General features: G+C 31.4%; 1 protein-coding gene across 1 annotated transcript in view; it reads right to left on the bottom strand.

Annotated features, from left to right (window-relative positions):
• Nucleotides 1-11,040: 11,040 nt before the first annotated feature.
• Nucleotides 11,041-12,794, bottom strand: part of BDR25DRAFT_334966 (uncharacterized protein) — a gene marked incomplete at its 3' end in the record, with an annotated part of 4,695 nt that continues 2,941 nt past the window's right edge. Inside the window, exons 3-4 of the mRNA XM_033692972.1 lie at nt 11,895-12,770; nt 11,041-11,112 (exon numbers count right to left, since the gene is read on the bottom strand). Coding sequence (XP_033546237.1) covers nt 11,041-11,112; nt 11,895-12,770 — 948 coding nt within the window. The remainder of the gene's footprint in view (nt 11,113-11,894; nt 12,771-12,794) is intronic.

The following is a 12,794-nucleotide window of genomic DNA, read 5'->3' as shown; positions in this document are numbered from 1 at the left end:
TTCTTAGTAAGTATAATTATAAGGCTTACTAGCTGTAAAAAGTTATTAATAAATTATTAGTAAAAGTTAGTAAATTTTATAAAGGCTTAAACATTTTTTATGTTCTTTAGGTATTACTAATCTAGTATAGTCTAAACTTTAATAGGGTCTATTTAGATACTATTTATAAAGATTACATATTCTAAATATGTAACCTTTAATTAGTAGAACTTACATTTATCTATGTTAAGTTGCAGACCTGCTTTTTTTATAGCCTTTAGCACTAGGCGTACATGCTGTTTATGCTTTAAAAGGCTATTGCTGTAGATTAGAATATTATTAATATATATAGTGTAGAACATGTCTAGGTAGGGTTAGAGTAAGTTGTTTATAAAATGTTAAAAAGTACTAGGTGTGTTAGCTAAGCTAAAAGGCATTACTAGGTACTTAAATAGTTTATATTAGGTCTAAAATGCTATTAGCTACTTATTACCCTTTGCTATTTTTAGCTTATTAAAGGCAGTAATAATATTTAACTTTATAAAATACTTTACTTTACTTAGTTAGCTTAGAGTTTTCTATAAAAAAGAAATTAAGTATTAGTTTTTAATAGTAACAGTGTTTAGTCTTTAGTAGTTAATATAGAATTAAAGCCTACTTTTAGGTTTTTTTATAAATAGTATAAGTAACACTTTTAGTAAAAAGCTAGCTTAAATAAACCTTTTTTTAAGTTCTTATTAAGGTATTTTTAAAGCACTTTTAATTTGTTTAGTAACATTCTATATAGTAGCCTATAACTAGGTTGTTTACTAGGCTTAAGAGTTATCTAGTAATTATATAGATGTTATATTAAAAGCTTATTAGACTTATCTTAAAAAAAGACATGTAACAAGTTATAGTAGTCTTAAAAGACTATTATTTTTAAGTTAGTATGTTTTTAAAAAGCTAAAGCTTAGTCTATATTAGAAATTATAACTGCGTAGATTTTATAATCTAGTTATTAAGCTAGGGTTACAAATAGGGCAGGTTCTATGTAGCAGATGTCTATCTGCTGTTTAAGTCCTAGTTTGTGTTTAAATTAAGTAGGTAAAAGTTGCTTAAAGGCTTTTTTTTTTTTAGGTTTAAGTAGTTATTAAATTATTTTATGTAGCTTATCTTAGTAAAAGGCCTAGCATATTAGCCTTACTTAGGTAGTTCTTTTCTAAGTTATTAAAAAGTAGGTCTAGAAACCTTTTATATTAAGTGCTATTTAGGTGTTATTTAGGTGTAAGCGTAAGTATACATTTTAGCATTAAAAAGAGTTAAAGTTTAGAACTTACTTTTAATAATTAAAGGTAACTTTATGCTAATACAGCTATAGTTATTCTAGAATTAGGTTATAACATTTTATGTTTATTACATAGAGTTTAATCTGCTTTTTATAGTATTAGTAAGTAATTATAATAGTTATAGTACAGGAGATAGAACCTTTTTTAAGTTATTTTTTATTAAATCTAGTTAGGTAAATTATTTAAGTAAGTAGTGTTAATTAAAGATTTAGTTTATGTGCTAGTTTTTTATTAATGTAACCTATGCTGTTTACTTCTAAGTTAATAAGAGCTTATATTAAGGCTAATATAGTTCTTTATTATAAATATATAAAAATATTAACTTAGTACTTTTAGTTATTAGTAGGGGACTTAGCTTATAAGTTAGCAGAGATCTAGTGTTAAATTAGTCCTAGGGGGCAACTTAGCCCTAGGACAAGCCTTTTTACAGGCTTCTACTGCTATAGCTGCAGCTATGTTAAGAGTAGTAAGGGGGATTAGAGCTTAAATATAAGTTAAAGCCTTTATAAAAATAAAAATAAAATAGTAAAAATCTTTAATAAGTACTAGCAGCGCTACTTATGTAGACTTAAAGAAGAGGAATAAAGCAGTTTTAGAAAATATAACTATGCTTACTATACTTAAAACATTAACTTTTTTTTTTATAATCTTTACGCTTTCTAGAACTAACTAAAGTATAATTTAAATTAATTTTTATTACATTAGAGTTCTTATTTACAACTGCGCTAGTTTAGGGGCGTATTAGGGCTTGTATAGGGAGGAACTTTATGTTATTATTATAGGTAGCAATTAGGTTTGCATACACATTAAGGTTGTTTAGAAGGGGTTCTTTTACTATAGCGCGTTACAGTTTAGTTAAGAGGGAGTTATATAGAGCTATAATTAGACCTATTTTATTTAGGCCTATATTAAATGCAAGTTAGCAGAACTTAGTAAAGTGTAAAGTAAAGCTTTTTTTTTTATTATAAAGTGTTTAAGTAACTTAGGGCTGTTAACTTTTTATTTAGGTCTTTATAAGTTGCTTACAGGAATGCTATAAATTAATTTAAGTTAATAATATTCTTATCTATTAGTAAGTTAATTAAGGCTGTTATGTTATAATTAAGTTAAAAGTAGGCATATAGTAACTAAGAGTGTTTAGAGAGAAATTAGTCTATGTTTCTTTTAAGTTTGTATTAGAGCTTGTGTAGAAAGAAAGGTAAGTCTTTCTATTTTCTATTAAATAGCAGGGGATTAAAAAGTTAGTTAGATTTTATTACTAAGTTAGAGAAGTTATAAGTTATAGGCAGTGTTAGGTAGAAGGGAGTTAAGCTATCTTTAGACTTTTAGGTAGGCTTTAAGGCTAGTAAGTTCTTAGTTTCTACTACTATAATAAGAGTTAAGGCAGAAATAGACTGCTTAATAATGTAAAGCTGTTTTTTAAAGTCTTTTTAAAAAGCTTTAAAGCTTACAACATAGTAGCTTTTTTATAAAGTAAGTGCTTTTTAAAAGGCTTCTTAGCTTACTTTAATAGCTTAAAGTTGTGCAAGTACTAAGCTTATTAAATTAGATTTAAAAGCTATTCTTAGCTAAAGTTTTAATACAACATAATGTTATAATTATGCATAAGTAAGGTTATAGAGCTTTATAGAGGTCTAGTTTAATTACTACATAAGGTATTATAGTAGGTACAAGACATTATGTAAGAAATAAGAAAGTTTAGGAGGAAATTAGTAATTAAATACTTAGCTTAAAAGTCTAAGCGCTTTAAGTATAAATTAAGCCTGTTTTAGGTTTAGTTAGTGTTAAGGTAGTTTGTGCTTAAGTTTATGTCTGTGTTGTGTTGTGTTTGTGTCAGACGTGCACTAATAATACTCTAGTACGCGTCTAATACAGTTATGTCTAGGATCCGGGGAGGATACCGTGACAACAGTAGAGCTTAAAAAGTAAATAATAAAAAAGAAAAAGTAAAGAAAAAGAGAAGACCTTATTATATACACCTCTTTACACACCTGCCTATGTAAAGATTTTACACTATTTTAGCATAAAACTCTGCATAAAATAGTTTATATACTACTAAATTACTTATAAAGTAAGTGTATAAAGGCTAGATAATAATAGCTTAAAATACTTTACACTATTTATAAAGCTATTTATATAGTGTAACTAGCTTATTTTAATATACAGCATTACTAAAGCAAGTTTTAATAAATAGGGTAAAGTAAAAGCAGAATATAATTAGATAGACTTATACAGACAGAAAGAAGGTAACGCGTACAGAAGGCAACTCTTTAGATAAAAAGAAAAGTTGCTAGTGTGTATACACAGCAGCAGTATTACAGTCTAGATATAAGTAATTACGCATAAGTAGGACTACATATCTATGTTACATAATGCTTGTGCGTAAACCTCTATGTGTAAACATCTAAATATCCCTTTTTTTCTTAATATAGAGAAAAGATAAGAGTAATAGAACTAAAAACATGTTGCCTTTACTTTACCTACCTTGTACGCTGTGCACACTGTACACCACTCTTACTCTTGCTACTTAAGTGCTTATACTATAAGCAGCTAGCTGTTAGAGCCTATTTAACATTTATTATCTTTTAAAGAACTCTGTACATAGCTGCAGCATGTTTCTTTAAAAGTTTTATGTCTTATTTAAAAGCTTAAAGTGTAAGCTGTATTTAACATTCTTTTAGCACATCTAAGTAGTGTTGTTAGGAATGCATTAGTGTAAAAAAAGTAGTTTAGTAAAGTCTTAGTAAAAGTAAGCAACTTAGGTGTGTAAGCAACTTGCCTATAAAGTACATTATCTATGTAGTTAATCTAACACTAGTTTTACTTTTGCTATGTAATCTAGTTTATTATACTTAGTGTAGACAAGAACATTGTCTAAGTATACTAATACAAAGATGTCTAAGTATAGGTTAAGTGCAGTGTTAATTACCCTTTAGAATGTAGCTAGAGCGTTAGTTAATCTAAATAGCATAATAAAAAGTTTATACAGTGCGCCTAGAGTTTAGAAGGTAGTTATCTATTTATAACCCTTTTTAATTCTTATCTTATTAAACCTGTTTTATATGTTAAACTTTGTAAAATGTGTAGTTCCTTTTAGTTAGTTTATAATGTCTTATATAATAAAGAGTAGAAACTAGTCTTAGATAGTGTTTTTATTAAGAGTTTAATAGTCTTAATAGACTTTTATCTTTTCTTCTTTCTTCTTTGCAAATACTACTACTAATGCTATTAGGCTATTACTTTCTTAGATATAGCCTCTTACTAGCATTTTATTTATATACTTTTATAATGCCTTCTTTTAAAGTCTTGTTAATAGCCTTAGTTTATGTGTCTTTAGCTGTAGGTTTAGTTTTAGGTTTATAGCATAGTTTTATAGCTAATGTAGTAGGAGTTCTTTAAAGTCTTTAGAAGTTTTAAACATATCTTAGTAGTTACTATATTTTTTAGAAATTACATGTTCTAGTTGCTGCGCTAGTTAATACATTCTAGCCTATTTTACTTTTTTTTTATTAGTAAGCATTTTTTAAGTGTAGTTTTTTAAGTTTTTTTTTTATTATTTAAATTACTCTAGCTTTAAGTTTTTAGTAAAGAAACTTCTTTAGTTTTTGTTTTCTAGAGTACTAGCTAGCTCCTTGTTTTGCTTGTTTGTGCACTAGGCAAGTATCTCTATAGCACGCTAACTAGGCTCTAGTAGCATGTTGCTTAGAGGTCTAGATAGTCATGTTCCTCTAGTTAATCTTAGGGTTGTGTTTACGTAGCTAGTTGTAGCCTAGTATAGCTTAGTATTTACCTTCTAGTAGTAGTATACTAAGGACTTTTAGTTATAGGTGTTCTTTATTTTAAGCTTAAGTTTTATTATTTTAAAGCAAATGTATTCTTTTTTAAATTTAATTAAAAATGCGTTTGTAAAGAAGACTTTAAAGAGTTAATTTTTAACTTTATATAGTATATTTTAGCAGTCTACTAATTTAGAGTCTATAGTAGAAAACATGCATCTGCTGTTAATTAAGGCAGTCTTTTTACATCCTTCTAATGTAAATTCTGTTATAAGGCTTTAGCTAATTCTTTGTCTAACTACTACTAGCGCCTTTACATTATAGTGTATAATATTATAGTCTAAGGTTTTATCTAGTTTAATATTTTCTATAGTAGTTTTTTATTCTTTTATTTAGTCTATCTAAAGTTTGTATTTCTAATGTCCTTTAACTATGTAATCTTCTATTGTGCATTATTACTCTTTTACTCTATAGTGTTATAAAAGTTAGTTATTTACCTAGTGTGCTTTTTACTAAAAATAATAGAAAATGCACTCTCTACATTTTCTACATTCTGTTTATTAAAGTTATTTATAATCTAGTCTAGAGCTATAATAGAGGCAGTTTAGCACTTTACATTCTGTTAGTTCTTTATGTAGAGTGTTATCTCTATTTTTGTGTGCTTTCTATGTTTTTAGCTACTATCTAGCTTAATGCTTAGTAGGCTAATGCTTAACACAGTACTAGTTTAAACACAGGTACTAAGGGAACAGGTATTCTTTTAGGTTTATGTAGACTAGTACTAGTTGTACCTGTGTCCACCTTACGTATTCCTTAGTTTATATAATCTAGAGTAGGTGCTTCTTATAGCAGCATTGTAATTCTTTATATTACTTACTTTTACATAAAATATAGTATTAGTTAAGCTGTCTTACTTCTAATTCTTTTCTAGTTACTACTAATGCTAGGGGTAGAGTTTTAGACCTCTTATAGCACAGATCTAGTGTCTATAATAGCATAAAGAGCCACCTAGAGCCTTCCTCTTATTAAAGAATCTTCTAGAAGAACATCTATTAATCCTTTTTATTTAGGATGCTGTAATGTACTTTAGTAATATTTAATATTACCTTACAAGTTTTTATGTTATTGTTAATAGGTACTTCTTTGTACAGTATTCTATAATATTAGTGTTTATAACTAGCTCTGCACTTCTAGCACTAGCTAGTCTGAAATTATTGTGCAAGCTTTTCTACTAGTGTTTCTATTATTATTAGTCTAAGAGGGAACTTCTTCTCTTCTTTCTATACATTCTGTACGTAGTTTGCGATCTATGCTAATTTACATAGTCCTTTATAGACTACAGCTTACTCTAGCGCTAAATTAATGTTATAGTTATCTTAGACTTCTACTTCTTAATAACTTATAAAGTAATTTATTAATTTATAGCTTATTTTATATTTTTAATAAAGTCTTTTATTAAGTCTATTATAGATCTCTTTTATAGTTAGACCTTTTTCTATGCTTATAGCTTTTATTACTAGTTCTAAGTTTTTATTCTCTAAAGTTCTAGAGTCTAGATATTTCTAACAGAAGTAGCCTACTTTTTTTATAGTTTAGGTATACTTTATTTTAAAATCTTTTTTTTATTTTTTAGTTAATAGTAGCTTATTACCTTTTTTATAAAGTCTTTTCTTTTAGGACGTGCTTTATGTGTGTTTTATATAACTTAGGTCTATTAGTTCTTTATTATAGCAGAGTGTTTTCTTCTTTCTAGGTCTCTACTTAGGTCTCTAAGGTGCGCTACTAGGCCTCTTTTTACGTTTGTATTCTGTATAACAGTTATTATAAGTTGCTGCTTATTTAATAAACTTTTCTAAAGTTATTAGTTTTTTATTTTATATAAATTTATTTTAAATAGTTTTTTTAAGCTCTTTATAAAACATTCTACACAGGGTCTTCTAGTCTGTCTATCTGTAGATAGCTAACTGTTCTTAGAATTATGCAGCGTAATGTTACATAGTTCTTTTTTCTTACTACAAAGCATTTATTTTATCTACTACAATTTTTTCTTTATCTATAAGTCTATAGATTATAGTAAGAGCTTCTTTAAAAAAGTCTATGCTACTAAATATTTCTTCTGTCTTAAAAAAAAGTATATAGCTGTTTACTTTAAAGTTTATTTAGCTATTAGCATAGAGTTAAAACTAGATTGCTAGTAAGCTGTTAAAATAAAGTTCTATTTATAAAATTATTTTTTCATGTGTTTAAAAAGCTTCTTAGTTATATTACATATACAAGTAGCATTATGTAAAGAAGGGCTATAAATATTTTAAGTTTCTAGTAAAAGGCTTTAGTAAGGCTAGTCTTAGAGTCTTTTTAGCTATAATACTTATCTTTTTTTAAAAGAAGTTCTTAAGGTTAGCTAGCTTAATTTATAAAGCCTAGACTTTTAAGTCTATGTTTTAAAATCTTTTTTAAGTTATTAATTATGTAAGCATTTATTTTAAGTTAAGTACTTCTTATTTTAAAGCTTTTAGCTTACTTAGCTTGCCTTTTATATTATTTAATTACTTAGTAAGAGCTTTTTTATTTAGTGTTAGAACCTAACTTGTTTTTAATAAAGTTGCGCTAATTATTTCTAAATTAACAAAGGTGTTATAAGAATTTATACTTTATTAAACAGTAGTAATTAATATTATAATTTTTACTTTAGAGAAATAGTATCTAAAGCTTACTAGGTTTAGAAGAGAGTTAGGTGTTTAATTAGAGAGAGAACTTAGTCTAGACAGGTGTGTGGTCTGCCTAGGCGCAGTTACTAGGAAAGAAAGTGTAGCTAACTATAGTTTACCTTTTAACAGCAGTATAAGGTGCTTAGGTTAGACAGTTCCTAGGTAGGAACAAAATAAAGGCCTATATAGTACAAGATATATAATTAGTATTACTGTTATTATAAAGTAGTAATACTACTTAGTCTATATAAAAATAAACTAAACTTTAATTATAACCTTCTATAATAGTTAGGATTCTCAACTATATACATAAAGTTGTGTGTTATTAAGTATTATTAAGTGTTCTCTAACAGCAGTTCCTTACTGCGCGTAATAATGCTTACTTGCGCTTAAACATCTTTTACTTATTAGATAATACACTTAGCTGTGCATTAGTCTAGTAGCTCTGTCTATTCCTTGTCTGTTAGGTCACGTGTCCCTCCGGCTGAGATGCGGAGGGGATTCCAGCCTTGTTTGTCTAAACAGTAGGGCTTCTGTTGTAGGTGGCTTACAATCTAATTGTAGGTTGTAACACTTTTCTAAAGGCAATTCTAATTACAGGGGATAGAAAGTTCTAAACCTAAAGGCTTTAGTTAATAAAAGGATTCTAGGATTCTATTTATAATAACTAAATAATTTAATGTAACAGTGTGTAAAAACTATAACTTAAACTAAATTAAACACTTCTTAGAGTTAAATGTAGTTAAATAAATAATTAATGTAATATTATTAATAAGGCTGTTACTAGTAAAAGTAAGTTTTCTAATATAATGTAACAGCTTAGGCAAGATAATAGGTTTAAATGCAGTAGGAATCTACTTAGAGGCATATAAAAGTGTGTGGAGACTTAATAACCTAGGAATTCTATTAAAACCTATAGGTCTTGTACAAAGAATATTAGAAAACTACTAAGCTAGCTAAGAGAAGAGGTGCGACTAAATACTTAGGTAAATAGGGGTAACTGTAGGGGACAGAGTCAAGTCATGGTTAGGGCCGATACAGGGACCCTTTAGATAGGTTCCGAGCGAACTGAGATGGAACGATTCGTGCGAATTGTTACAGGAAACACCTTCTTTTTATCTATTTTAAAAGTTTAGAACGCTTATTACGCCTTAGTCTTCTTCTAACTAGTAATAAAATAAGCTTGTAAGAGCTTTATTATATCCTCTACACTTTTAAACTAAAACTAGTTTAATTTAGCTAGGTATCCTAGCTCTAAATAATTCTTTGCAATACTAGCTATGTGTCTCTATATTAATACTATGTGTGCGCGCTTACTCTAATAGTAATCTAAATTAATGTTAAGTTTATTTATAATAAAGGCTTACAATTATTTAAATATAGGTTCTTTGCTATCTAGAAGAATCTTAATCTTAAGTGTATATCTAGTAAAGTAGATTTACTAAGTCTAAAGAGTGCCTAAAAAGTCTCTTGCACTTAGAGTAGTAAGAGTAATATAAAGTGTTATTAAAAGTAATTTAGTAGTTAGTAGAGGTTAACTAGTAGTTTTTAGCTAGATTAGCTGCTTAAGCTGTGCTTATAATTAAGTAATCTAATTATTAATAAATATACTACTAATAGTTAACTTTAAATTAAGTAGAGGTATAGCTTTAGATGCTGCAGAAGTAGGTTTAGCTGTTAACATAAATTATTAATTAACTCTAAAAAGCTTGCCTTAGCTAAAGCGTATTTTAATTCTAGAATTAGAGAGTAGTTAGTTAGACATTAGCAGTTACTGTTACAATCCTTGCTCCAGGGGAGCACTCAGGTCTTATGATATTCCTAGGGGGGAAGTAGGACGGGTGGTAGGGGCCAACCGGTAGGGTGTACAGTCCTACGTACAGGCTATTGGGCTAATGGAGGGAGGTAGAGAGACCGGATCGCGGTTTGCCCTTAATGCAGCAGTAGGGAGGCCAGGTCAAACAGTCCTAATAGACAGGGTTAGAGGTATATATAGTGCAAGATATACAAATAGTATTACAGCTCTTTAGAAAGCTAAATGCTACTTAGTTTATATAAAGAAATAAACTAAACATTAAACACGCCTTCCTAAGGTTGTTTAATGTGGGAACTATATACATGTGCTAGGTGCGCCAAGGGGAGCTGGTGGTAGCTTATGGGAGCCCGCTAAGAGGGACTCCTATGAGCTCCCCTGGGCTCCCATTACTACGCGGCCCGCCTTCTTATTAGATGACGCATTCTTCCGTAATTGCGGGCAGCTGCGCTGCCCCCGTGTTCTCCGGTTGGTCTGTAAGCGAGCCCTGTCCCAACCCAGCTAGACTGTGGAGCACTGCTGGTGGAGTTACGCTGGTCCAACCGTAGACCGTAACAGTTACCTTTAATTCTAATAAGTTATTAGTAGTCTCTAAGTTTTTACCTTAGCGCACTTTACATAACTTTTCTAAAAGTAATCTTAATTATAGAGGATAGAAAGTTCTAAACCTAAAGGCTTTAGTTAATAAAAAGTCTCTAGTATTCTATTTATAGACTAAATAGTTTAATATAATTGTGTGTAAGTATTACAACCTAAACTAAATTAGATACGTTTTAGGCTTAGACATAGTTAAATAAATAATTAGTGTAATATTATAATAAAGCTGTTACTAGTAATAGCAAGTTTTTTAATATAATATAATAGCACAGGCAAAACAATAGGTCTAAATGCAGTAGGAATCTACTTAGAGGCATATAAGAGTGTGTAGGGACTTAATAACCTAGGAATCTTATTAACACCTATAGGCCTTGTATAAAGGATATTAGAAAACTACTAAGCTAGCTACAGGGGCGAGGTGCGACTAAATACATGGGGGAAATAGAGGTAACAGCAGGGGGCAGGACAGAGTCGGGGCCAGGTCGAGTCAGGGTCGAGTCAGGGTCGGAGCCGATACAAGGACCCTTCGGATAGGTTCTAGGCGACCTGAGATAGAACGAGAATTGTTACAAGTATAATCTAGGCTATATTAGCATAAACTAGCTTAGGATATTTATAAAGTGTTATCTAAAGCTTAAAGTAAAGTTTTAAGTATAAGTATAGTTAGTAAATATTTAGCCTATTATAAAGTTTATTTTATTAAAGTTATACATGTTGTCACGGTCGGCATGCTCAAGCTACAAGCAAGAGGTGGTGTAACTCAACTAGATTAAACTAAGGAGCAGAGGAGCTGCTCTGCGAGTTTAAATATACATGTGTGCCCCCTGCCAAGGCGCTACTTATAGCACTAGCGTGCTACTCGTTGCGCAAGCGAGGGAGCTAATGCCGCAGAGCATGTGAGGCGGTACACGCTGTCACACATGTTATTATTTTAGATACTATACTTAGATTTAAATTACTTTAGAATTTTTATAAAAAGCTTTTTTATAGTTATACTTACACTTACACTTTACTTTAAGCTTTAAATAACACTTTATAAACATACTAAGCTAGTTTACACTAACATAGCCTAGATTATGCTTAGCATGTAAAGAATTAGCTATATTAGCTATAGCTACTAGCTAAGAGAAAAATCCTTATATATATAGATTAAGTATATGCTTAATAATTACTTACTTTTTATTATTACCTAGCTTTTATAAGTTAGCTATAAAATTAGCTTATAAAAGTTATTTAGTGTATTAGTTATAATTTTTTAAAAGACCTTATACATAGCTATAGTATGTTACCTTAAAAGTGTTGCATCTTATTTAAAAGCTTAGAGTATAAGCTATATCTAATGTTTTTTTTAGCATGTTTAAGTAGTGTTATTAGAAATGTATTAGTATAGAAAGAGTAGTTTAGTAGAGTCTTAGTAGAAGTTTACAACTTAGGTGTGTAAGCAACTTGCCTGTGGAGTACGTTATATTATAGTAAATAATAATAACATAAATGCTCTAATGCCTTAGGACGCACTAAGCTTGTTAAATTCAACTTTAAATATCCATACCCTTCCATGACCAGTACCAATACCAATCATATTCTTAGATACTATAAAACACGATGGCCGATATTCTGAAGGTAGCCATAACAGGTTCCCTAAGTTGTATACTATCCATGTATGATCTGAACTTAAGCCTAGGCCTTGATAGACCATGTTGTCATCTGACCCTGACACCAGCCGGGTTGAGTCGTGAGAGAAGGCTACTGAGACGACCGACGCGCTATGGCCCTCGAGCGTTTGGAGGCATTCGCCGCTGCTTGCATCCCAGATCTTGACGGTCTTGTCATCTGACCCCGACACCAGCCGGGTCAAGTCGTGAGAGAAGGCTACTGAGCTGACTGACGCGCTATGGCCCTCGAGCGCCTGGAGGCACTCGCCGCTCCTTGCATCCCAGATCTTGACGGTCTTGTCACTTGACCCCGACACCAGCCGAGTCGAGTCGTGAGAGAAGGCTCCTGAGCTGACCGACGTGCTATGGCCCTCAAGCGTTTGGAGGCACTCGCCGCTCCTTGCATCCCAGATCTTGACGGTCTTGTCACCTGACCCTGACACCAGTCGGTTCGAGTCGTGAGAGAAGGCTACTGAGTTGACCCACGTGCTATGGCCCTCAAGCGTCTGGAGGCACTCACCGCTGCTTGCATCCCAGATCTTGACGGTCTTGTCACCTGACCCCGACACCAGCCGGTTCGAGTCGTGAGAGAAGGTTACTGAGTTGACCCACGCGCTATGGCCCTCGAGCGTTTGGAGGCATTCGCTGCTGCTTGCATCCCAGATCTTGACGGTCTTGTCATCTGACCCTGACACTAGCCGGGTCGAGTCGTGGGAGAAGACTACTGAGCTGACTGACGCGCTGTGGGCCTCGAGCGTCTGGAGGCACTCGCCGCTCCTTGCATCCCAGATCTTGACGGTCTTGTCCTCTGACCCCGACACCAGCCGAGCCGAGTCGTGAGAGAAGGATACTGAGCTGACCCACGCGCTATGGCCCTCAAGCGTCTGGAGGCACTCACCGCTGCTTGTATCCCAGATCTTGACGGTCTTGTCACCTGACCC

Source organism: Lindgomyces ingoldianus (assembly GCF_010093535.1).
Source record: "Lindgomyces ingoldianus strain ATCC 200398 unplaced genomic scaffold BDR25scaffold_21, whole genome shotgun sequence".
NCBI classification, from domain to species: domain Eukaryota; kingdom Fungi; phylum Ascomycota; class Dothideomycetes; order Pleosporales; family Lindgomycetaceae; genus Lindgomyces; species Lindgomyces ingoldianus.
Note: the sequence above shows the minus strand (reverse complement) of the source record. Positions and strands in the feature narration are given on the sequence as shown.